Source organism: Carlito syrichta, unplaced genomic scaffold (assembly GCF_000164805.1).
Source record: "Carlito syrichta isolate Samal-C Ts95f unplaced genomic scaffold, Tarsius_syrichta-2.0.1 Scaffold287472, whole genome shotgun sequence".
NCBI lineage: Eukaryota > Metazoa > Chordata > Mammalia > Primates > Tarsiidae > Carlito > Carlito syrichta.
Window position 1 is genome coordinate 143448 of NW_007231568.1, and position 25909 is coordinate 169356.

General features: G+C 40.1%; 1 protein-coding gene across 1 annotated transcript in view; it reads right to left on the minus strand.

Moving 5' to 3' along the window:
- Positions 1 to 1702: 1702 nt before the first annotated feature.
- ERCC6 (ERCC excision repair 6, chromatin remodeling factor) overlaps positions 1703 to 25909 on the minus strand; it is an 80417-nt gene continuing 56210 nt past the window's right edge. Inside the window, exons 10-20 of the mRNA XM_008052758.2 lie at positions 23984 to 24100; positions 19098 to 19193; positions 15293 to 15508; positions 14764 to 14874; positions 14187 to 14306; positions 13642 to 13736; positions 11596 to 11741; positions 10801 to 11505; positions 6648 to 6852; positions 5973 to 6036; positions 1703 to 4829 (exon numbers count right to left, since the gene is read on the minus strand). Of these exons, the coding sequence (XP_008050949.1) occupies positions 4410 to 4829; positions 5973 to 6036; positions 6648 to 6852; positions 10801 to 11505; positions 11596 to 11741; positions 13642 to 13736; positions 14187 to 14306; positions 14764 to 14874; positions 15293 to 15508; positions 19098 to 19193; positions 23984 to 24100 (2295 nt within the window). The 3' untranslated portion in view covers positions 1703 to 4409. The remainder of the gene's footprint in view (positions 4830 to 5972; positions 6037 to 6647; positions 6853 to 10800; positions 11506 to 11595; positions 11742 to 13641; positions 13737 to 14186; positions 14307 to 14763; positions 14875 to 15292; positions 15509 to 19097; positions 19194 to 23983; positions 24101 to 25909) is intronic.

A 25909-nucleotide genomic window follows, 5' to 3' on the forward strand; every position in this document is an offset into this window, starting at 1 on the left:
ACAAATAAATATATATTATAAATAAATAGTGACATACCCCATTTATACATAATTCAATATCATAAACAATGATCTATACATTCATTATAATTGCAAAACCAAAATACAAATATGGTAAGATGATCCCAAATTTTACATGAAATAAAGGTCCATGAACATTTTTGGAAGATAAAGGAATCATTCTACCATTTGTGATTACCATTTATAAAGATACAATGGGGGGAGGCTATTTTTTATAGGTGCTAAGTAAACTAGCCATCCATATAAAATTAGCAAGATAATTTATGAGAATGTATTCATGACTTTAGTAAGGAAGACATTTCTTAAGGAAACAGAAAAAAACATGGAAAAATAGAATCTACTGTATCTAAAAACTTTTGTTTGATAAACAGCATTATTCTTTTTTGGTTTTTTTTTTGAGTTGGAGTCTCACTCTGTCACCTAGACTGGAGTGCAGTGGCATGCTCCCGGCCATCGTAGCCTCGACCTGCTGGGCTCTGGTGATCCTTCTGCCTCAGTCTTCCAGGTAGCTGGAACTATAGGTGTACGCTACCATGCACGGCTAATTTTTTATTTATTGTAGAGGCGAAGTCTTGCCAAGTTGCCCGGGTGGGTCTCGAACCCGCAGGCTCAGGCAACCCCCTTGCCTCGGCCTCCCAAAGTGCTGGGATTACAGGCTGAGCCACCAAGCCCAGCCCATGGATATTCTAATTATCCATACTTGTATATAAAAGTAAGAAGAAAAATTCCCAAAATCAAAAATCAATAAAATATCTAGGAATAAGCCTAATATAGGATGTGCAAGACTTTCATGAGGAAAGTTATTACAATTTTATTCAAGAGTACAAAAGATTTTAATAAAATGAGGTCTATCAGATACTAATGGGAAATATTATATTAATTATGAAGTCTACTAGCCTTTAATTAATCAAAAGAAAACACAATTTTACTGAAACTTAACAAACTGATACTTCAGTTCACCTGGAACAGAAAATGCACAAGAATAAGATACTGAAGACAGGGAGAAAAAGAAAAGGGACTTGCCCATAGATGCTAAAGCACAGTGCAAAGCCACACGACACCGCGAAAGAGTATGGCTGGTAGAAACAACACCTGGATCTGCTGGCCAGAAATAGACAACTTAGCATGTGATGAGTTGAAAGGTGGTATTTCAAATTGGTGGAGAACACAATTGACTATTTGTTAATAAAACAATTGCCTTTTTGTTTTTGTTTAGGGGAGCAACCCTAAAAGTTATAACTCATGGAAAAACTAGGCAACTATGGCACAAACAGGCAATGCACAGTAGAGACCTACAAATGGTCAATAAACATGGAAATGTTTGGTTTTATATATTTTAAAAAGCTAAGGAAATTCAACTTAAAACAAAGTATTTTTCTCACAAAATTGATCAGAAGAAAACAACCTACCACAACTGATACCACCTATTGTTGGCAAGGGTGTGGAGAAATTGGCCCTTTTATAAAGTGTGAATTGAAGGAAGCAATTTCACTATATCCTTTAACATTTAGAATCTAAATCGTTGTTAATCCAGCAATTCCATGAAGACAGAGTTACAGGAACAAAAAGGTCTCGTGCATAATGTTACATGAAAAAAATAAGGATTGCATGATCCCATTAATGTAAATTACATGCATAAAACAAACTAGTTGCTGTAATGGACAGACTTCAAGACAGTAGCTTAGACAAGTCAGTAATTTATTTTTCTTTTAAGTAACAGGTCAAAGGAAAAGCAGTTCAACCTCTCTGTCCTCAACACATGACTTCCATCTCTTGAGATTCCAGGTCACCGCTAAAGCTCTCACTGGTCTTTCAGCCAAAATGAAAAGGGGAACATCAAGGGCCTAACTGGGTAGTTTTACTCACATCCCATTGTCTAAAATTTAGCCACGTGGTCACAATTAACTGGAAGGGAGGCTAAGAAGTACAGTCTTTAGTTGAACAGCCATGTGTCTGGGCAAAACTCAGGGATTTTATTAGTACATAAGGGAAAAACAGACTTTATAGCAGCAGACTGTGTCAGTTGTTTTTGTAACAGCATACACACTAAATACATACTGTACTTAGCTCTGGAACAGAAGTAAAATTGGTGTGGAAGTGGGGAGGCAGAATATTGATTGAAATTTTTGAACAGTGATGGTACATTCATATACTAACTAGAGAATTTAAAACATTTGACAACATTTTAAAATCCTTTATTTGTATTGATATAACATGTTAAATACATTAAATCTATCTACAGTGTACAAAGCTTTTAAAGTTCAAAAAATTAGATTTTATTTGCACAAATAAGTTACCCCATTCAACTTACAGCATTGTCTCTAAGTCCTTCCATCCAGGACGCAAGATGACAATGTTTACAGCTCTTCACACTGAGATACAACCTACCCCAGGTCATAACATGTCAGTGGCAGAATTGAAACAAGAACTGGAAAGAACCTGGCTTCTACTGCATCGTAACTTTTGATGCAATAATTTTTACTTGAAGAGAGGGCTACACCTTCTCTAGGTCAAATATAGATATGATGCCCAGGCGTCTCACACTGGTTAACTGGGTCAGTACTTCACCCTGAGAACAAGGGGATACAATTTCCTTATAGGTCAATGAGTATTTTAAAAAATATAAAGAGCTCGCCAGGAACAAACTAATCATGAGTTCTGACTCCCTTCTGAGTCATGTACTCAAGTTTAAAACTTAATGATGTGTTTAAAAATCCCTTCTACGACTTCTAAATAATTATGACAATGTGATGAAAATAGTATCTTTCTCCCTAAACAGGAAAAAAACAAAAACAAAAACAAACTAGAATCCCAGAAAAGTAAAAAATTCTGACATAATCATACTCAGGGTAGGACATCTGTCTAAGGAAAGGATTCCTGGTCTAAGGCGGGGAAAACATCACAGCAGAGAAAGCAAAATCCATGTCCTTTCACCAAAGCTACAGCAGCCCAGCCATACCTCACTCTAAGAACTGTCCTCTCTGGGTGGTAAGGAAGAGCAAACAGAAGATCCAGACACAGCTGTCCACTTTTAGCATGAGCAAGATGTAAAGAAATGGCATGGAGGAAGGCAAGCATAACATAGAAAAACGTGAGAAGACAAACAGCAAGCCAGGGAACACAACTAAAAAAAAAAAAATGCATTGGAATGGCTAGAGAAGAAAGCCAAGGAATACAATGAATTTAAGAAAACAAGACTTCATAGACAAGATGATAAAATAACCATGAGAAGGATGAGAAGGAAACAAGATAAACAAGGTAAGACAATAAACTAAGGATCAAAGCAACATAATCATAGAACCATAAATACATAAATAACAGTCAGAAACAGAACAGCCTGAGCTGAAAACCGCACCGCAGACATAGGAAAGAGTGTCACAGTGAATGTAAAGGTAGGCGCAAGATGAAGGCACCTGGAGAGAAGATAACTGGGAGAGCAACGTGGCTCTGACAGGACACAATCAGCACCCTCAGCAGAGCCAGCTCCACAAGAAAACAACAAAAAGGGTCAAAGACGCCGACTGCAGGCTGAGAGAAGCCTGGTGATGTCACTTCCCAGTACCGATGGCTGTGTCTGGTTGTCGTCTGCAGTGATATTTGTGTGCATGCATGTGTATGGTTTTATGCACCTATTTTTGGTTCTGCTTGGATTTTCTAATATTTAACATTTAAAAAAAATCAATAGTCACTGTAGGCAGGACAAAAGATGTCCTATGCTTAAAGTAAAGCCAGGGTAAATGGAATACTCTACAACTTTCCACAACTACATGTTTTATAATTTATTACCACACTATTTCATGCTTTACTAGTAAACATACCTGTCAATTTAACAGTACCTTCAAAAGAAGATATTTTAAAGACAATAAGATTAACAAATTACAGATAACAAATCTACTTTTTTGGGGTAGCAAACAATAAATTTAAGTGTTTAAAGGTATGCATCAAAATAATGCTGTTATCAGACACTGATTAACTAATTTATTGAACGGGTCTGACCAACTTAAGACCCACTTTTAGCACCAATAAAAATAATTCTTGAGATTTCTGTTCTGCATACTACTAAATGTGCTCCCTGACACTTACCTTTTGGGTAAAGGAACAAACGTGCTGCAAGGAGTAACTGTTAGATTCTTGGTTTTTTAACATAATCCAGAGTGACCAAAAAAAAAAAAAATCAATTCAAGTATTTTCTCTTTTAGTTAGCATTACTAAAACATTTAAGTTTCGGAGAAAAGCTTCGTCTTCTTTAAAGTTATGAGGTAGATGTCATGCAAAGTAAATATCAAGTGAAGACAACTTCCGTCAACAAACATAATTATTAATCATAGAATAATAATCGGGAATTTCTATTGGAAAAGGTGAGTTCAAAGTTTAGGAAACAATGGTGCTCAGCAGTATTCTGGCTTGAGTTTCCAAATTCCCTCACCACCAGAAGTTCTATGAAAAGTGCACAGATTTCTCAATAGTTCTCGGAAGACACAAGACTGCGATGCAGACAACTTGGATTCAAACTCCTGCAGTATCTCCCTAGTGCTGGCCTGGCCATCAACGTGGGCCTGGAAAGCAATGAAGTTCCTAATTTCTACCAGAAGGTCATCATGTTCTGTGGTGGGCAGTGAGGCAGAAACCTCTTGCAGGTGCCCGTCATCACTCTCTAACCGCTGTGGCAGAATCAGGTGGTTTCTCGCTCTCATTTTAGCCAAGAGTGAGGATGAAGGGAGGACCTCAGATGAGGATTCTGCATCTTCTGCTGTTCCACTAAAATGCCCAGGGACATTATCTCTTCCCTCCTTTTTCATGATGCCATCCTGGAGAAAGAAGACCACTGCATTGATATATTTAATTTCTAGCTTATGCCCCTCACTTACTTCCCCAAAGGCTGTGAGGGACCAGAAGATAACACACGTGTCAGGGTGGTGAGGCTACTGGGGCAAGGTTGAGACCCCAATCTAACACAACATGAAAGGAGAGGGTCAAACATCTACGTCCACCCGCTCTTAAATAACATTTCCCAAAAATAACAAATATATAAAAAGGAAGGACAACTAAGCCATTCCCTAGGTCAGCATTCTGCATGGTAAGAGCAGAGGGAAGGCAGAGTAGAGGCTTCCAGGCAAGATTTCTGGGTAACCTGCCTCTAGGAGGCCCAGGACTGCCATGCCTGTGGGCTTTTCCTATTCTTCCTCCCAAATGGACCCTGAGCTACACACTGTGGATAAGGAACAATATAACAGTCATACTCCTTTTTCCTTGCTTTTAAATCTTCTTATTCTTCCCTACCTTATACCTAATGTTGAGTTTACTTAAAACAACAACTTTGAAAGGACCTCAAATTCCTAATGATAAAAGCACACAACATGGGAAATCAAAAGGGTTCTTTAATTCTAAAAGTGTTCACAATAACCTAAAATTGGAGTCTGAACCTGGGAGTTTTAACATAATTCTTAACCAGAAAGACCAAAGAGAGAACTGAATGGTGAAGTCTGGTCTAGTTTTATTCACTGAAACACTCAAGGCAATGCAGGGCATTCTAGAACAGGGAGAGATGGGTATTCTGCCTTGGCAGCTAAATTATGGACAACAACATACAAGGTGGTTTTCCAGACCTTCAGTCCAGAAGGCAGTGGTCTCTCAAGCTAATACTTTCCCTCCAGACAGGGCAGGCTGTGCTGGCAGTGACACAGCTATCCCAGTATTAACCTTCTGAGGGCAAAACAGAGAAGCTGCTACAGAACTTGGGATAAAGACTTTGTCTTTTAGGAAGGTGGTTGATTCTTTTAGATTCAAATGTATGTGCATCCTAAATCAAAGCATACAATACAAATATCAGATGTCACTGTGTCACACACAGAAGCAATAACCATTTTCTTCAAGCCAGAATCAGGGAAAATTTTCATAACAATTCAATCAAGCAAGTCTCACCCTGAAAAGCAGAAAGGGTATCATATTACCTGGCACTTATCTGTTGGAGAAGTTGAAGAGAAGTTAGAATTCCTTTTCTTACCAAATCTACTCCTAAATAAGGAAAATAACAGTAGATTAAATGTTTGCTTTTGTTACTTAGAGATCAAAATACTATTTCAACAATGAATGTCTTCCTGGAAATGTTTTCATCTGTATGGTTACTCTTTAACAGCTATGTCATTTCTGCTCTATTCCCTCAATTCCTCCACTTCACTCTCCTGAGAGGTAACTGCTGCATCTCAGAATGAGAACCACTCACTATCTTCATTCAAAATATGATGGAAACCACCCTCAATTCCAGGTAGGAAAATTATTCTAAAAGAGCATACTAAATAGCAGAGTAATTACTGATCATTGTAAATTGGCTAATTATCTTATTAAAGTTTAATCATTATTCAGTATCTCTTGCTATTTTTAACACCATCTCTCAAACAAAACCTTATTCCCCTGAAGTCACGTTGGAAAACAGGAAATGAAAGCAAAGAAGAAATTAAGATTACAATGATATTTCTCCAAGTCACCCAGATTTACTGACACAATCTCTCCCTGAAGGATTTTCTATGAATGCAGATAAATAAGCTTATAAGCATCCACACCAGCCCTGACTTTATTTCTAGCCTTGTTTAACCTCCTTGCAAACACGGTAGGCAGCAATCTCTTACTTTGTTCCTCCTGGTGCACCAGAAATTCCCCTGTGGCCAGTCCAGGTGGGAACACCAGACCCTGCTCCCAGGCACCTCTGACGAGAGAGCCTCAATGCTTTCAGGGCATCCTGGGCCACTCGGTTGGCTTCTGCCTCCACCAGCACATAATCGGGGTTGGCTCCATCCATGATGGCATCATGCTTCAAGACACTGTGCACACCGACTAATGAGAACAGAGGAAACAGCAGAGTGATATTTCAGATTGTACATAAGATACTTTTCTCCTCTATAATAGTCTAGTGTTGTGAGAGACAACAAACAATGAATATTTTTAGTTGCTATTTGCTGAGTGGCTTTAATGACCCAGAAACTTCACAAATGCTGTTTCTATTCACTTTCATCACTACCCTACAGGGTACAGACTATTACTTATCTTTGTTTTATAATATTAATTATTCTCATTTTATAATAATTGAAGCATAATGCCTTAACCTCAACTTTAACATTTAACCTCTTTCCTGCTATCTAGAAGAGACGCAAAAACATTCAATTAATAAACTTTCATGAAAGAAAAATATAAATCAGAATCACAGAATTTCTAAAAAATAATGATAATAAAAACACTATATCTCAGGATCACTTGGATAAATTTAATGCAGTAAAAATTAATAGCTTTGAATACTTACATTGACAAAAATAAATTTCTAAGTAAAAAGTTATAAAAAGAAAAAAGTAACAAAACTCTACCAAAATACAACAAAAACAAAAGCACAAAAAGAAAATAATGAAGATAAAAGTAAAAATTAATGAGTTAGAGGACAAAAATCAAGCTAATAAATCAAAATCCTGATTTGTTGGAAAAAAATCACAAAATAAACAATCCACTAGCTTAGCTTAATATAAAAGAAAAAAATATATAAAATTATAAATGACAGGGGGAAATTACCTTATAAAAGAAGAAAAATTTTTTAAAAATCATTACAAGAGTTTTCTATATACCTGTATGCAAACTTGAAAACTAGACAAAATATTTCCTAGGAAAGCAGACCAGTAACTATAGAAGAAATAGAGAAAGTTATCAAGAAACTGTCTTACCAAAAAAAAAAATCAGGCCCAGTTAGTTTTACAGGACAATTTGTCACCCAGACTGGAGTGCAGTGGCCGCTCCCAGCCACTGTAGACTTGACCTGCTGGGCTTCGGCGACCCTTCTGCCTCAGTCTTCCAAGTAGCTGGAACTACAGGCACACGCTACCACACCCAGCTAATTTTTTGATTTATTGTAGAGATGAGGTCTCGCCAAGTTGCCCAGGTGGGTCTCGAACCCGCGGGCTCAGGAAATCCACTCACCTCAGCCTCCCAAAGCGCAGGATTACAGGCTGAGCCACCAAGCCCAGATTTACAGGACAATTTTTAACAAATCTTCAAAAACCAGACAGTCCCAATGCTTCACAAATTATTCCAGAGAAATGAAAATTAAGGAAAACTTCCAAATTATTTTTATGAAACCGGTACAATATTGATAAATAAACCTGATAAATATACTACACAGAAAACTACAAGCTGGGTGTGGTGGCTCATGGCTGTAATCCCAGTGCTTTGGGAGGTAGAGACAAAAGGATTGCTTGAACCCAAGGGTTTGAGACCAGCCGGGGCAACTTGGCAACACCTCATCTCCACAATAAATAAAAAATAAATAAATAATCAGGTGAGGTAGCGCACACCTGTGGTTCCAGCTACTTGGAAGGCTGAGGCGGAAACATCACCTGAGCCCAGCAGGTCAAGGCTGCAGTGGCTGTGAGCGCACCACTGCACTCTAGTCTGGGCAATAGAGTGAGACTCTGACTCAAAAAAAAAAAGAAAGAATGAAAACTACAGGTCAATATCATTTATGAACATATGAGGGAATACTCAAAAAACGCAGAATTTATACAAAATTGTGTATTTATTCTTACATGTCTAAACTTCAATCACTTTCAAAGTACTATCCATTTGATGCAATACACCGATTGAGACACTTTTTCCACTGCTCAAAATAGTTGAACTCACAAATTTTGATGCCTTGTAGTGTTTCTGCCATTTTTTGTTTCACCTCTTCCACATCAGCAAAACATTTCCCTTTGAGGACTTTTTTCATCCAGGTAAACAAAAAAAAAGTAGGGTGGAACATGGGAGTCATGCTGTTTTCGGTCAAAAACTGCTGAACACTCAGCACGGTGTGGGCAGGTGCACTTGTAAACCACCCATCAAGAAATGGGCAAATGCACTGAAAGACTCTCTAAAAATAATTCACTGAAGCCAAATGCAGCCTCTCCACAACTCTAGCTGATACACTGATGCCACTGGCTTCCTAGAACATTTACTAGTAGGGAAAGCCTGTCCTCCAGAAAATAATTCTGGTTTTTATTTTTTGTCCCCCTAATACACATACACATATATATCAGTCTATTTCCTAGTTCTGTTGGCTAGGAAAGCAGTAACACCCCAGTAGCAATAAACACTCTGAGAACCCAGATTCTAGTTCCTAAATATCATTCTCCAGGGCTCCTTGGAGAAATAGCTAATTTTAGAACTGGAACAGAATAAATACAAGTTGAGCTTGGAATAACTTGGTGTGCCAGGAAGTAAGGAAGTACTCTTCAGAGGGACAAAAGAGCCTGCTTGATGAAACTCTCACTTTGTCTCAAGCAAAGCTAAAACAATGAGTATCACAATGCTACTACTTATGGACTATAGTCATGAAAAAACATCCATCAGTCCAGATAGACAGAGAAGGAAAACCTTCCTCTCAATAGACTTATTAATCACCATTTGACAACCAGTATAGTAGTAACTGATTAAGGAAAGAATCATCAATGGATATTTAGATCAGTGGATAAAAGTTTGTTGAGAAGCAGAATATTTACACAGTCTCAAAGTATATTTCTTCAAAGTATAAATCAATTACAAAGAGAAAAATATTAACTTTAATATTGAGATACCTGGTAGACCTCACCTTAACCCTGTGACGCTAAATGTTAATCTGCAATAAATGCCCTGATAAGAAACAATATCACTTTTATGGTATTTCTGACAAAAATGTATGCATGGATGTACATGTGTGGTAATGACAAAGCAAAAGTGGAAAAATGTTAATAAGGGGTAAAGTATATAGGAGAGTTCTTGCACTAGTTAATATATTCCAGTAAAGCTTGAAATTACTTCAAAATGAGAAATTCACAAAGAAATTTAACCATGTTAAATAAAAGTCTTTGTGATATGCCATACATGAACCTGCTTTCTTAAACTGAGTACCGGCTGGGTGCGGTAGCTCATGCCTATAATCCCAGCACTTTAGGAGGCCGAGGTGAGAAGATTCCCTGAGCCCACAGGTTCGAGACCAGCCTGGGCAACTTGGTGAGCCCTCATCTCTACAATAAATCAAAAAATTAGCTGGGCATGGTGGTACATGCCTATAGTTCCAGCTACTTGGAAGGCTGAGGTGGAAGGATCACCTGAGCCCAGCAGGTCGGGGCTGTGTTGGCCATGAGCATGCCACTGCACTCCAGCCTGGGCAACAGAGTGAGACTCCACTCAAAAAAAAAAAAAAACTGAGTAGCATAAACAGCAGTCTTTGGTAACTCAAGGCCATCATGCTGTCAACACAATGCTAGGTGCTGAGCAAAATGATACTCCCAGGGATGACTAGGCTGTGCGGGGCTATCTGTCCGTGGCCTTAAGTGATTGTTGAGTCTGTCTCCTAGTTTTTCCTCCCTTGATAGTAGCTATCAGCTTTCCTACTTCAAAAAGGCCTGCTTCTAGTCATATTCCTGTCTCTCTACGTTATGATATGTCACTTTAATTTTCTGTGATTGAAAAATCAGATAAATATAACATGTAAAGAAACTACCTATTAAAATTCAAATAGTATATATCTATTTAAAGCATTGTACCCCTTCTATAAGTGGTCATAAGCACTACTGCTTCCCAAAGTTTCCAGTTCTATGTCTCTAGGAAAAAAAGGGTAAATACAATTTTTAAAATGTTAATATATTTTAAATATAAATTTTTGAAGAAAAATACTTGTGGGTAAGAACATACTCTGCACCATCAGTTGAAGGCTACTACTGCGAGAAACAGCCTACTCATCTTCTGTTCCTAGGATTCCTATGACAAATGCATCAAAAGAATTACCTGATTTTTTAAAAAGCTTTTCCAAAACATAATCATCATTGCTCTGTTCCTTGACCTCACTCTTGTTTTCACTGTCTTGCTTCTGATACTGCCTTTTCTTCACGAGGTGTGGAATTCGAGTTCCTTCAAACTTGGCATCTCTATGATGCTTAGAGTTCTTAGGCTTTTGCTTTGGTCTCAGATGTTTCTCCAAGGTCTCGTCTTCTGCCACACTGTGATGTTTTGTTTTTGACTTGTGCTTATAAAAATTATTTTCTGTTTGTTCATTCTCCCAAAGAGGTTCTATTTGAACCTGGCAGTTTTCTCTTTTGTAAGAAAGACCCTGCTTTTCATCGATGCTTTCCTCACCAGGTGGCCTGGATGTTTTGCTAATTCTTGGAGAATCGGAACATTCCCCCTTTCCATTAATCACTGATGACTCCGCTGGTCTAGACCCTGTGTTTGTCTCTTCTCCAAGCCTGTCATTGTTAGTTACATTACTACTCGTGTGAGGGTTATCTTTCAAAGGATCACTTTGATTAGAAGTTATGGTATTTATTTCAGCTCCTATAGCCTTAGATTTCTCTTCAGATGACATGGCATCATTTGCAGATGCATCAGAACCAGGGAACTTTTTGTGTTTTGGAACATCAGGGTCTATTTCAAAGGTTGGTTGACTCTTTTTTTTAAAATGGCGTTTGGGTGCCTGAACATCTGAACCAGTTCCTGTAAAGAGGAAAAACACAGCTAATATTATATATTATAATATAATCTTATATAATTGATTACTTTAAATTAAATGATTTTATGTTATACCTGCAAAAATAGCACTTGTTTCAGTACTCTGGGATACATCGGGGCTAGTCAGAGTAAAGAGCTCATAAAGATCATTGGATTTGAAAAATCTTCTTTGCTTTGGGTCTTTTAGCACTCTATTTGTCAAAAACTGCTTGAAGATCTGTCTAAAGAGATAAAAATTAAACCAGTATGAAAAAATGTGTAGCTCTACCTCAACATTCAAGTTGTAAAACAACATAAGATATGATAACAGCAGCTGCACAAAGGACCAAACTTTTAGTCTTGGAAAATTATAATTCAGGAAGTATAGTAAGTCCCCTACATATGAATGAGCTCTGTTCCAAGAGTGCACTCATAAGTCTAATTTGTTCATAAGTCAACAAAGTTAGCATAAGTACCCAACTGACACAATCAGTTATATAGTACCAGCACATCACCACTGCTTTTAGGTTTGCTCCTGTACATTCTGGGCTTGAAATAAAGATACTGTACTCTATACAGTACTGTACAGTAAAGTACACAAAAGCATAACCACTTGTAGAGGATGTACGTATGTGACAATGAACACCAGACACTTACGTGACTGGACATGTGAATGCATGTTTGCATCTTTGAAAGTTCACAACTTGAAGGTTCGTATGTAGGGGACTTACTGTATATAATATCAGTTGATCTCTCATGTTTTACAGAATTTAAATTAAAAATAGTACCTTATCATTTACACCCAGTGAGCTTTCTCATCCTCTAAGATCCATCAAGAAACATCTTTTCACATATCTTCATGTGATTCACAACATCTCTGAGCTGCAAGGAGTTGCTCTCCCTGACTCATGGACCAAGAGTTCCCTGCCCTGTCCTGCCTAGGACCCTTCTGTGAATAGAGCTCGGGAAATTCTCTTTTCTGGACTTTGTAACATTTTCACTCTGTCCTGACTCCCCCAGCTCCACTTGCTGGTCCACACTCTGCTGAAGCCTCAGGCCATCATCATTTTTGCACAGGTATCTCCAAAGAGAAGCTGTCCTTCTCCGCCACTTATTGTTCAGGCTAAAGTGTGTGTCTCTAAGAGGAGTTCTCCTCTCACAGGATTCATCTCATCTCCTACCCTCTCACAACAGGCCCTTGAAAAACACATAACACTCCAAGAGTAGCCCAAGACACAGTAGAGAGCAGGGAGTCTCCTTTAAGAACTGGGCTATGGCTTACTACAGTCTTTGGTGAGAAATGGGAGAAGCTGGCAATGTCTTGACTTTATTGTAGAATACACCATTGCTTAAAATCCCTTCGTCATTATACACAAAGACAGAGGAAGAAACAGGTGTCCTGTCAACCTCTAAGGGACACCTGAGTCAAAACCACCAGGCCACCCACACTGATCCCACCTGCATGGTACGTGCAAATGCCAAATATGTTACCATTCAATTTTGCCACTCTTTAAAATGTTTCTGAAAGTGGTATTCTACAGTAGGTAGAAACATTTCTCTCAGATAATAATTAATATTAAGTTTACATATAAGCAGTCCTTGAAGTAGAATAAAGTACAAAAATACCAGGTTCAAGTCATTTTTTAAAAACTCACAGAAAGCCACCTAAGCTTATTGTAACAGGAAAGAAAAAGTACAATTCAAAAACAAAAAAACCCCTATATTCCTTAAGTTATAGCAACTATTACTCTAAGATAAAAACACTTTTTTCTTTTTTGAGTCAGAGTCTCATTCTTTCACCCAGGCTGGAGTGCAGTAGCACGCTCATGGCCACCACAGCCTCAACCTGCTGGGCTCAGGAGACCCTTCTGCCTCAGTCTTCCAAGTAGCTGGAACCATGGGCACGCACCACCATGCCCAGCTAATTTTTTTGTTTATAGTAGAGATGAGGTCTTGCCAAGTTGCCTAAGCTGATCTAGAACCTCTGGGCTCAGGCAATCCTCTCGCCTCTGCCTCCCAAAGTCCTGGGGTTACAGGTGTCAGCCACCATGTCTGGAATTAAAATAACTTTTTCAAACAACACTTGAAAAAAATTCCTGCTCAAAACTCTGGGCATGCAGAGTCAAGAGCAGCCACACTGACCGGTGGTAGATCTTTTCTTCAATGGTACCCGCAGTCAGGAGTCTGTACACAGTCACCTGCTTCTTCTGGCCTATTCTCCATGCTCGCTCCCGGGCCTGCAGAAGAAAAGAGACATCTCAACTAGAGCTCTTCCCAGAGACAAGAGGCGACTGAAAAAGAGACAGTTGGTTCCTTCCTCTTATTCCCTGAGTTAGAATTTTTTCTAATGAGGTCAAGTATACATAAGGCCTACTAAGTAAAATAAGCAGCTAGTTGACAAAAACAGAACTGAGATATCTCTACCTAAAAAATGCTTGCAACTTTGCACATGCTCTTTTACTCCAAATCTAGGAATAGATGCTATGAAACTAGAAATTCAGCTATAAATTGTTGAAGACTGTTTCTGTCCATGTGACTCTGAAGGCTGTCTTCTTTCATGCTGCAGAATAGGAAATAACCAAAATGTGAACTGTACACTGAAGCCAACTAGAACATCAAAGGACAATCACAAGTGTTAACCATGAAACTATATTTCTACAAATTCATTTTTAAAGTAAAAAACAGACCTGAGTGTCTGTGCTTGGGTTCCAGTCGGGGTCATAGATGATGACTCTGTTTGCCCCTGTTAGGTTGACACCTATGCCGCCCACCCGAGTGGTCAGAAGAAACACAAATATAGATGTGTCCTAGAGGCAAGATACACAGCGCTTAACAGGCACATTTAAGACTAGTTATGGCTCTTCACCTCTGCCTTCACAGAGTCTACTTGTGGAGCTATCAGGCTGTTCCCAATACAAGCAATAGTTGTGTTCTAGAGGCTTTTGGTGATTCAAGATCTCATCTCACAGCTCTTACTTTTAATATTAATTACATTAGCAATATTTAAAAATTGGGTTTTCAAGAAGGAAAACACATTTTGTGGAAAACACATTATTTGTTTAAACACACACAACACTCATGCACATACTCCAAATGCACACAGAGTTACAAGCAAAAAGTCCCCATCATCCCCTATCCATGTTCTGATGTGAGCATTACTCAGGTGGGTGCAGGTGTAGATACGCTCATGATTTTCCCTCCACATAGAGTACTAGATAAAATGGTCTAGCATCATTTGATTTTCCTGTTATATTTACTTGTTACCTCATTGTATCTTGTAATCAGTGGCTGTCTTGAAGCTATTGTAGTGGTACCATCCATCTTGAGATAGGAATACTTCCGTGCTCTAAGGAAAACTTCAAGTATGTGCAGCATCTGTTTGGAGGGGGGAGATAAGAGTTTGAAAATCAAATACACACTCCCAGTGAGTGCTCCCTATTGTGTAAATGGTCACCCCAACAGGCCTATGCTAAAAGAAGCTTCTTGCTTTAAGGCAGATAAACAGAACTGCTACAAGAGTATTTTTGGTATTTTCTTACAACTTTTGTAAATAGCTTGTGCTCAGGCCCAAACTCACCTGCATACCAGAATCACATGGTAAGCTTCCTTAAAGAACCAACTTCTGGACACCATCCCTAGAGAAAGATCCAAACTCCCAAACAAACCTGCAGGCTGCCTCAGCATCAGTGGTATTTGCTTTGCAATCATCATTTTACATTAAATCCTATTTTTTTGAATTAATGGTCATAAGTCATAAAGAATCTGTTTCTTGTATGAAGTGTGTTACACTCACCTGTCTTGACTGAGAAAACAGCAATACTCGTTGACCCTGTTTGTGCCATATTTTCAACAAAGACTCAACAACAATCATTTTCCCAGAACGTTTCCAGTATCCAAACTGATCTTCTTCTAGTTCGTCATCTGGAAGACCTTTGAGATTTTTGGGACCTCCAGAAAAGAGATCAGGGTGGTTGCAGATTTTTCTTAAGGCTACAAGTCCAGAGAAAATCTATGATATGAAAGAATATATGTACACTTAGATTACCTTATGTAAAATAATATTTTCTCAGGAAGGAAAGGAAGGACACAGATTATAAAGTAATTCTTCACCAGCTTCTTAGTTTCTCCCCTAATCACTCCATCATGAGAAGCTGGGAGAAATTAACTTCCACTTACTTTCTTTCCCTGACAGGAAAAAAATCTCTGGAAACAAAAAAATTATATTGGGACTATATCTATAGGGGTCATATTCAATTGCTGATAATTCATTTTCCGTCACTAGAAAAAAGGCATACAGTTCACAACATTATAAATTTAATATAAAAAATGGACTAATCTTTTAAATAAAGATCAGAAATGTCATACTAAACTTGGAGAAATCAGTCACATGAGTTATCAAATGCATTTAAATATTACATTCCTAAGTACCTCACTAAAAGCTCTGCAGTTTAAAATATATGAGTCAGAGACTGAAGTTCCATTTACCTTTACACTATTATTATATCAGAAACAAATCTGCATAAGAAATGCACAAATGGTCAGCCGGGTTCGGTGGCTCAGCCTGTAATCCCACGCCTTTGGGAGGCTGAGGTGAGTGGACTGCCTGAGCCTGCGGGTTCGAGACCCACCTGGGCAGCGAGACCTCATCTCTACAATAAATCAAAAAATCAGCCGGGCGTGGTAGTGCATGCCTGTAATTCCAGCTACTTGGAAGGCTGAGGCGGAAGGATCGCCGGAGCCCAGCAGGTCAAGCCTGCGGTGGCTGGGAGCGGACACTGCACTCCAGTCTGGGTGACAGAGTGAGACTCCAACTCAAAAAAAAAAAAAAGAAATGCACAAATGGAAAAGATGTGCAAGATGGTTGGTTTATGCAGCAGAAGGGCACAGGAGGCCAGGGGTGAGTGTCCTTATTCGCCCCTGCATGAGGGTGTTAACAAAACTTGGAATAAAGGGGCTCTTTCACAGTTTTTAGAAAGTGAATGAAATCAAACTCATAGTATAAAAATCTGAGTAGAAAAAGAGAAATAATAAATTAAACCAATAATAAAAGTGTATGATAGTCATAACTAATAAACAATGGCTAAACAAATAAATCAAAAAAGATGTGAACAAATCAGGAACACTGCCAAAACTCCCCAAAGAATCATCTATAACTCATTTTTTCCTTCAGAGCTGCACTGTCCAACACAGTGGCCACTAGCCACATGTGGCTACTGAGCACATGAAAGGTGGCTAGTGCAAATTGAAATGCACAGCAAATGGAAAATACATACCCAATTTCAAAGACCTAGCACAATAAAGTAAAATAGCTCATTAATTATTTTTAAATTTTGATTACATATAAAAATTGTATCTTGAACAGATAAAGCTAAATTTTAAAAAATGACCAAAATTAATTTCCCCTGTTTTTCTTTTTCCCATTTTAAATATGAATACTGGAACATTTACAATTACAAGTGTGGTTCGCATTCTCTCTCTATGGGACCTGAAGATGTTAAAGGGAAATTCAGGGGGATGAATAAATGTGAATGTCTGAAAAACCTCCTATAGTTACCAATGATAGATGAAATAAGAAACTGTGAGAGATGGTTACAAAAACTGAAATGATTTAATCTTGAAGAAAAAGCATCTGGATGTCTTGAACACAGGCAGCCACGTCAGCCAATGCATCTCTTTATCTAGCATGTCAGAGTAGACCAGTGTGGATCACAGAGTATACAGTGCTACTTGGCTGTGCTCCAATGAGGATGGAGCAAGGACTGCAGGCACAAAGGTCAATGTAGATTAAGACCACAAAAGCATAAGCTTGCTGAAGGAAGGCCTGATTACTCAACAGACTGGCTTCCTATGGTTCACTTTGAAAGCACCTCACAAAGACAGCTCTGCCCAGGATGACAGAAAAAAGGGCATAGACTAGGTAGCTGCACAGTTTCTTTGGCCCTAGGAAACTTTCATGTAAATCAGTGAGACACAACTCACAGGTTAAGATACTGATTAACAAAGAAGGAGAAGAGTTTACCTGAAGCTTTAGACTAAATGCTGATTATAAACCTACTACATAAGCTTACCAGATAGACACATACCCACATTGGTGCTAAGTACTACCAATAGCTAAAATGCTATTACTTACAGAAAAATTTATAAAAATGATTCTTCCTCAGTGTGCCTGCTCACCCAAGCAGTCTGTGGCTATCTTTCTACATTTTATATGGGATCACCAGTCCCTGCAGGGTTCATCAGTGCAGATCCTATCATTTAGTGCTGTTCTTCCACTAGGTCACACAGTGGGAGTCAAGTATGACAGTTAATACAGTACAAATGAAAAGGGAGCATGATACAATTTAACCATAAGTTCTCTTACTCGTGGTAGGGCTTCAATTTCAGTTAAGGTTCTCACTGAAATGTTTTCTAGAGGGGCACAGTTATCCATGTAACCAAAAACCATTTGCACCCCCTAAAGCTATCAAAGTTTTTTAAAAAGTGGGGGACAGAGAATCCCTGACCCAGTGGCAGCACATGCACGTGCTATCTGAGTAAAACGACACCCAGTTTCCAGCACATGAGCCTTGGCCAGCCCATACTTCCATCAGCTATGTAGTCCAGCAGGTCATTCTCACTTATGATACCAGCAGACACTGCAGTGGCACAAATGTTCCTCCAGAAAGCCAAATTCTATCACACATTATTTATATAGCAGGATTTACCAGAGAAGAACACTATTTAGTAACTTCTGAATTCTGGACACTGGTAGAAAGACAGCTTTCTCAGTATTGGAAGGAACAGAATGACCATAAATAAATTTCTTTCATACACTGGAGACAATGAGAATTGGAATGAAACTGAATTATATCTGGTTTCTAACATGGTAGGGGGTTATAAATATTTATGGGCGCATGGGAATCCTTAAGAAGCTGATGAGGCCAGGTTGGGTCACTCAGCCTGTAATCCCAGCATTTTGGAAGGCTGAAGCGAGTGGATTGCCTGAGTCCACGGGTTCAAGACCTGCCTGGGCAACTTGGTGAGACCTCATCTCTACAAAAAAAATAAAAAATAAAAAATAGCCGGGTGTGGTAGCATGCATCTGTAGTGCTGGCTAAGCGGAAGGCTGAAGTGGAAGGATTGCTGGAGCCCAGAAGATGCTGGGGTGGCCATGAGCGTGCGTGCCACTCACTCCAGCCTGGGCGAAAGAGTGAGACTCCAACTCAAAAAAAAAAAAAAAAGAAGCTGATGAAACTTATGAATCCTCATGATCTTCTCCATATAATATTGCTCATAATTTCTTGGAAAACCCAGTTAAGTAACTGACACCCACTCATCTTCCAAGTAAAATCCTTGGGGGTAACAGGAACAGCACGGTCTTGTGGTTACATTGGCATCTGGGATCAGCTCTAACAACTCACAGCTCTGCAACCTCCCACCAGTTACCTAAGTCCTCTGCATCTGTGTCTCCAAGCTTACGCTGACTCTGTAGCTACTGTGCGGGACTATATGTGAGTAGACTGAGATGACATTACGTGAAAAGCCTGGCTCATTCTAGATTCTAGTTTCCTTTCCTCCCCCACTCCCCTTGGTCTACAAATCATTTCTCCAGCTTCTACCTGCATCTCTCCATTGAGAATCCTGTAAACTTCTTTGGAATCAATGAAATTTTGGTAGACTTTATGCTGTTCATCTGTAAGACGGCAAAATAAGACCTACAGGGAAAAACAACAACAACAAAGAAACTATAATTTCAAAAAAATAATAATAATAATTAAAATACCAACTAAATTTCCTAATCAAAAGAGCATAATACATACAATTTTAATAATGTACCTCTTATTAAAACAACAAAAGACAAATACCTGTCAAGACTGAACAGAGCACAGTCCCCTTGTCCACCAGCCCATCTCTGTCAAACATCCACCTCCTGGCCCTGTCCCACTGCCCAACAGTCCCTGAAGACTGGCTTCCTGCTCACCAGTAAGTTCAGGGCCCAGGTACAAAGAGCATCCTTCAGGCTAGCCTCAGTGTGCTGGGACCACCCCTGCTCCCATGACGCTTGCTCACACTCTATTCAGCAGACCTAACCAGGGACCCTAACCTTTCCTTTTCCTTGAGCCCTAAGTGCAGGCCCCCAGGTTTACCAGACTTGCCTCAGACAGCAACATTTACCCTCCCAGCCCACTGTACCAACTACTCTGTGACACCGAGCCCTCTAATTTGCTGTCTGCCAACTCTCCTCTTTTTCCTCTACCACCACCATGTGACTTGACTTTCTTCCTTGGTCAGTCATATTCCCATAGGATGTTCCTTCAGCCATCCCTCTGTCACCCATGTGACCCCTCTTCAATCTCTGCATCTACCCTGTAAACTTCTAAATGTGGATCAACTCCCATCTGACTTCTCCATTCCCAGGGTCAGTGCTGGGCACTGCTGGAGAACAGCACCCACCTGGCAGCAACCTGTCACTGCCTCTCCTGCTCCAGGGGATCCTCCACATACACCCTGCCCACAGAACATTCAGGTTTGTTGACATTCCTTGTGACCCAGCTTTGTCTCAACCTCTACTTAAAAACATTCAAACTAGGCGGAGCATGGTGGCTCACGTCTATAATCCCAGCATTTTGGGAGGCAGAGGTGAAAGGATTGCCTGAGCCCACAGGCTCGAGACCAGCCTGGGAAACTTGGTGAGACCTCATCTCTACAATAAATCAGAAAATTAGCCAGGCGTGGTGGTGCGTGCCTGTAGTTCCAGCTACTTGGAAGGCTGAGGAGGAAGGATCAAATGAGCACAGCAGGTCAAGGCTGCGGTGGCTGTGAGCGTGGGCGACAGAATGAGACTCCAGCCTGGGCGACAGAGTGAGACTCCAACACACACATACAAAAAAAAATTCAAACTAAAAACAATTTGGGAGGCAGAGGCAAGAGGACTGCTTGAGCCCAGGAGTTCGAGACTAGCCTGGGCAACTTGACAAGACCTCATCTCTACAGTAAATCAAAAAAATTAAGCAGGCATGTTGGCACATGCCTGCAGTTCCAGCTACTTGGAAGGCTGAAGTATGAGCATGCCATTGCACTCCAGCCTGGGCAACAGAGCGAGACTTCAACTAAAATACATACATAAATAAACAAATATAAAAACAAAACAACAAAAATCAAACCTGAAGGTACCAGAATCAGGCATGATTCCCTAATTTTTACTCCCTAAAATATCTACTTCTGTATCTACCTCGTCTCATTTTTCTTTATCCCAGAGGGAAAGGTTCCTGTACAGGAACAAGGGCAACCCTTCAACCTTTACACCGGGTATGAAAACCCACTCTTCTTCCTCAGGACAGTGTTCCAACCTAGACTCTCCAGAAGTTGGAAGTGGGGAGTCTCCAGGAGAACAGCATATAATCCTCACCTCCAGTTCCTTACATCCAATCCTGAAGCCCATACTTGGCACAAGCCTGATGGGCACCACCAATGATGCCACTGAGGCAGCTCCGGATGTTGTCACTAATTACTTTCTAGCTGCCAAACACACCAGGTCCTTCCCACTTCTCCTCACCCACCTGCCTATCTGCCTTGGCTGTCTCAGTCTTCCCAGCAAGCTTCTCATCTTCTACCCTCTCCATACATATTGCTGTTCCTCTGGGCTACTCATCTCTTCTCATTCTACACGTCCTCCTTGGGCAAAGCTATTCCTGTTCAGGACTGTCACACTTTCCTTGTTCATAGTTCTTAGCTACAGCTCAGCCTAGAACACTCCTCAGAGTTCTAGACCCATTTACAATGGCCTCTTGGACAAATAGAGGACATAGAGTCACTTCAAATATATCCTAAATTACACTCACCAGCTGTCCCCTCCAAGCCAATCTGTCCTTTTGAAGCCTCTGCTGTGGCAGATCCATCCCAGTGTCTAAGAGAGAAACCTAGGAGGCACCAGGCCTCTGGCAAGCCCCATCCTTGGTTCAGGTCAGCCACCTCTTATCTCCAGTTAACTCATCTTTTTGTCTCCATTTTCTTTCCCTTCCAGTATTTTCACACACTTTCCAAATAATCTTTCTAAAACATAAGCCTGAGGGGTTTATAATTCTTAATTTCTTAAATGCATATCTTAGTCCACTAAATACAATGGACAAAAGGGAAAAAGCCTTTTTTGTCAAATGCAATGTTAAGTGAGCAAGTTATTTACCAGGTACCTAGTCCCTGTAAATCATCGTGTCAGGTGTTACAAGGGATGTTCAGAAGTGTAAAACAAATTCTCAACCACCAGGAGTTTCTAGTCTAATAGAATCTGCTAAGATCTTAAAATGGAACTTCTCCATGTGTGTTTGCTGGAGTGGAGCAAGTATGACAAAACCTTCAGGTGGAGGAGACATTATATGCAAATGGAAAGAAAAATGGTATGTGTTTGGAAAACAGAATTAATGTGGCTTGGTTACAGCACAGAATACAAGAAAAGACATTCTGGGAGCAACAGCGAAACTAAGTTGCTATAAATAAGCTAAATGAGTATTCTTAAGCAGAGGGTGGGGAAAGGGACAGTACAGGCATGTTGGTAAAAAGACAAACCTTGGGAAAAGTAATCCAGCAACAACATGCAGTACTGAATGCAGGAGGCCAGGTACCAATGCACTAATTTAAGAGGAAAGCCATGGAATGTAAGACAGACTTGAGAATGAGAATGAAAAAGGACACATAAGATCCCAGAGCAACTGGCTGATTTAGAATTAGAGACAGTTCAGAGAATTGTGGCCTGAGGAACAAGCAGGAAGGGGAGGGGAATGCAGAGGTAAAGAGCTACATTTGAAGATGAGTTCTGGAGGAAGGGAAGAGGCAGGGATGAAAGTAGCTTTGATGACAGATTCCCAAGATCCTTTAATTTTTCAACATTGAGAATCTACAATGCATTTACTTTTAGGTGCTGAGTAGGAGGTATAGCTGCCTCTTAAGATATAGAATACTAGGGTGGAATTTAAGAGGATGAGCCTTTTAACACCTGAGTCAGATGACATCACTCTCCTGCTCACTATCTTCCCATGAATTTCCTCTCTTGGTACCTAGTCTCTGGCTGGCAATCTGACTTCCTCATTTATTGTCCTCCTCCTGCTCACAGCTCCAGCCATGCGGGCCTTTCTGCTGGTCGGTGGACATCCCAGTGAACTGCCACAGTCTACCACCTGGAAAGTTCAGTCTCCAAAACCCATATAACTCACTCTACCTTCTTTAGGTCTCTGCTCAAATGTTAGTTTATCAGAGGTCTTCTCTGACCATCCCTTATGTATTGTGGCAACTCCAGGCCAGGGCGCCGGTGTAATGTTCACCTATTTCAAAGAAATCAAGCCGGGCTCGGTGGCTCAGCCTGTAATCCCAACGCTTTGAGAGGCTGAGGTGAGTGGATTGCCTGAGCCCGTGGGTTTGAGACCTGCCTGGGCAACCTGGCGAGACCTCATCTCTACAATGAACCAAAAATTAGCCAGGCATGGTAGTGTATGCCTGTAGTTCTAGCTACTTGGAAGGCTGAGACAGAAGGATCGCCGGAGCCCAGCAGGTCAAGGCTGCAGTGCCCAGGAGCGTGCCACTGCACTCCAGCTCGTTTGGGTGACAGGGTGAGACTCCAACTCAAAAAAAAAGAAATCAGCCAGAGGACAGGCTGGTAAAGATATGGGTTTATTATTACTTATGGGAGAGAACTGATAGCGGCTGGTCAGTACAAAGCTCTCCACATGCCAACAGATGTGGGGAGATTACACAGCCCCAGAGTGGGAAAGGGAGCAAGAAACAGCAATAGCATTAAGTATCAAGAAACAGAAACCAAGATGTTTACTCTCAGAAACTGCCTTGAATTCACAGATGTGCATATCTCCAAGGGTATTTCAACTGGACACAGACAGTCTTGACCAGGGGCCAGTCTCCAAGTCAAGAAAAATCATCACCAGGGGAGGGGGAACAGGGCATATGTCCTGCATTTACTCCATATCTTATCAAAGGCCTGTTTCCCCAAATCCTTGTCCTTAGTATTTCTGGATTAGACCTCAACTCTGCTTCATTTTCCTCTACATGATATCTTCTATACTTACTTGTGACTCTTCCCTTCAAAATTAAATGTGACTTCCACAAGAACAAAACTTGCTTTGTTCACTGCTAGATTTCAGAGCTGAGAATGATGCCAGCTGAGAATGATGCCAGGCTAGCACCTATTACAATTTTAGTGAGAATAAATCGCAGGCTTGAGAAAAATGGAGACATTTAAGAAGAGCAGTTGTAGAAACTCATGTGTTAGTAAGAGGGAGATAAAGCCTGTGGACTAGAAGAAGAGTCCAATGAGGGCAGATGCCATAGCAGGCTCACCTGCCCCACATGGGTGCATGCAGCTGAGGACCAGCCTGCTCACAGCTCCAGGATGACATCTGTCAGCCTCATCACATCCTCTTGCCTGAACTGGAGAATCAGAGTGAAGGGGCAGGCACACCTATACTTTAGAAAAGCTTTGTTCACTCCTGGATTTACAAACCTGTTCATTTTTATCCGGCAAAGAAAGGCTCATCTTGACATCTGACTTCATTCTCCGCAGTAGGTATGGATTTATTGTATCTCGTAAGACACATGCACACTTATAAGCAGTTTTAACCTTTAATAAGAGCAAAGGGAAAAACATTACTGTATGTTTAAGGAATGCATTTGTTCTTACCTTTCTATTGACTCTATTGTTTAAAAAATTGTTTAAAAAATAAAAGAATGACCAACACTTGAATAAAATTGGTAGGAAAATGGTTTCTAAAAACCAGAATAAGTTCCATATAATCCAGGAGGTAGTGGCTTTCATAATAATATCATCAGTAAAAATTTATCTCATTAACTATAATGTACAACAAAAGAAAAACTGATAATTTTGTGCCTTATTCCTCTTCTATATTTTGCTCAAATTATTATGATATAATTAAACCCTAAAGTAGAGATTTACTTGGTTCCTGACCACCCTCTAGGGGAAAAACTGCTTTTTACAGATCTGTTTATAATCTTGTATTCTCCAAAAGCTACAAAGGAACTCTGCGAGATTGAAGATTAAAGCTAACTCTGGGGAAAAACCACATCCATGGGAGCAACCAGCCAATAATCAGAGATTACTGCCCACTGGAGACTTAAGAGAGTAGGTTCAAGAAAAGTCCTCTGATCTCAGAAACGAAAGGTCACTCTGCCCTAGAATGGAGCATATGGTTCCATAATGGAGCTGGTCACATGAGATGTTTACTAACTATACACAGAAAAACAAAGACCCACAGCCCAGGAAACCACACCTTCTGTAATTCACTTACAGGCAAACAAAGAATTCCATAAATTATTGATACTTACAAAAAAAATCTAAATAGGCTCAACAACTAGTAAGTTACTATTTCACAGAAAAAAAATTCCAACCAAAGTTTAAATTTAAGAAAGTGAGCTGTAAAATGAATGATAATTAAGAAAGCTTGACCATAATACTCAAGCTTAAAATAATTAACACGCTAAAAAAGAAAACATTTTTAAAACACTCTAAGAACACCTCACTCAAGTCTATACACATGCATATATATGTATATGTTATGTGAATGTATGTGCATAAATATAAAAAGAGGTTTTTCCAGCCTGGTATTGGTACAAGAACAGGCTTATAGACCAATGGAACAGGATAGAGATTCCAGGAATAGAGCCTCAATTTCTCAATCAACTTATCTTTGACAAAGCCTCCAACGACAACCACTGGGGAGAGGAGAACCTATTCAGTAAATGGTGCTGGGAAAACTGACTGATCACATGCAGAAGACTGAAACAGGACCCCTAACTATCACCATAAACAAAAATTAACTCTAAATGGACCAAAGACCTAAGTGTAAAACCTCAAACTATAAAAATGTTAGAAAATGCAGGAGACACTCTTATGGAAATTGGAACTGGCAACCAATTCCTGATCAGAACCGTAAGTGCCCATACCATAAGAACAAAGATAGAAAAGTGAGACCTCATCAAACTGACAAGCTTCTACGAAGCAAAAGAAACCATCAAGAGAGCAGGGAGACAGCACACAGAATGGGAAAAAAATATTTGCCAACTGTATATCTGACAAAGGCCTAATCTCCCATCTACAAGGAACTCAAACATGCCAAAAGGAAAAAATCAAACAGCCCCATTAAAAAGTGGGCAAAAGCCGGGATCGGTGGCTCAGCCTGTAATCCCGCGCCTTTGGGAGGCTGAGGTGAGTGGATTGCCTGACCCTGTGGGTTCGAGACCCACCTGGGCAGGTGAGACCTCATCTTTACAATAAAATCAAAAAAATTAGCCGGGCTCAGTGGCTCAGCCTGTAATCCTGTGCCTTTGGGAGGCTGAGGTGAGTGGACTGCCTGAGCCCGCAGGTTCGAGACCCGCCTGGGCAGCGAGACCTCATCTCTACAATAAATCAAAA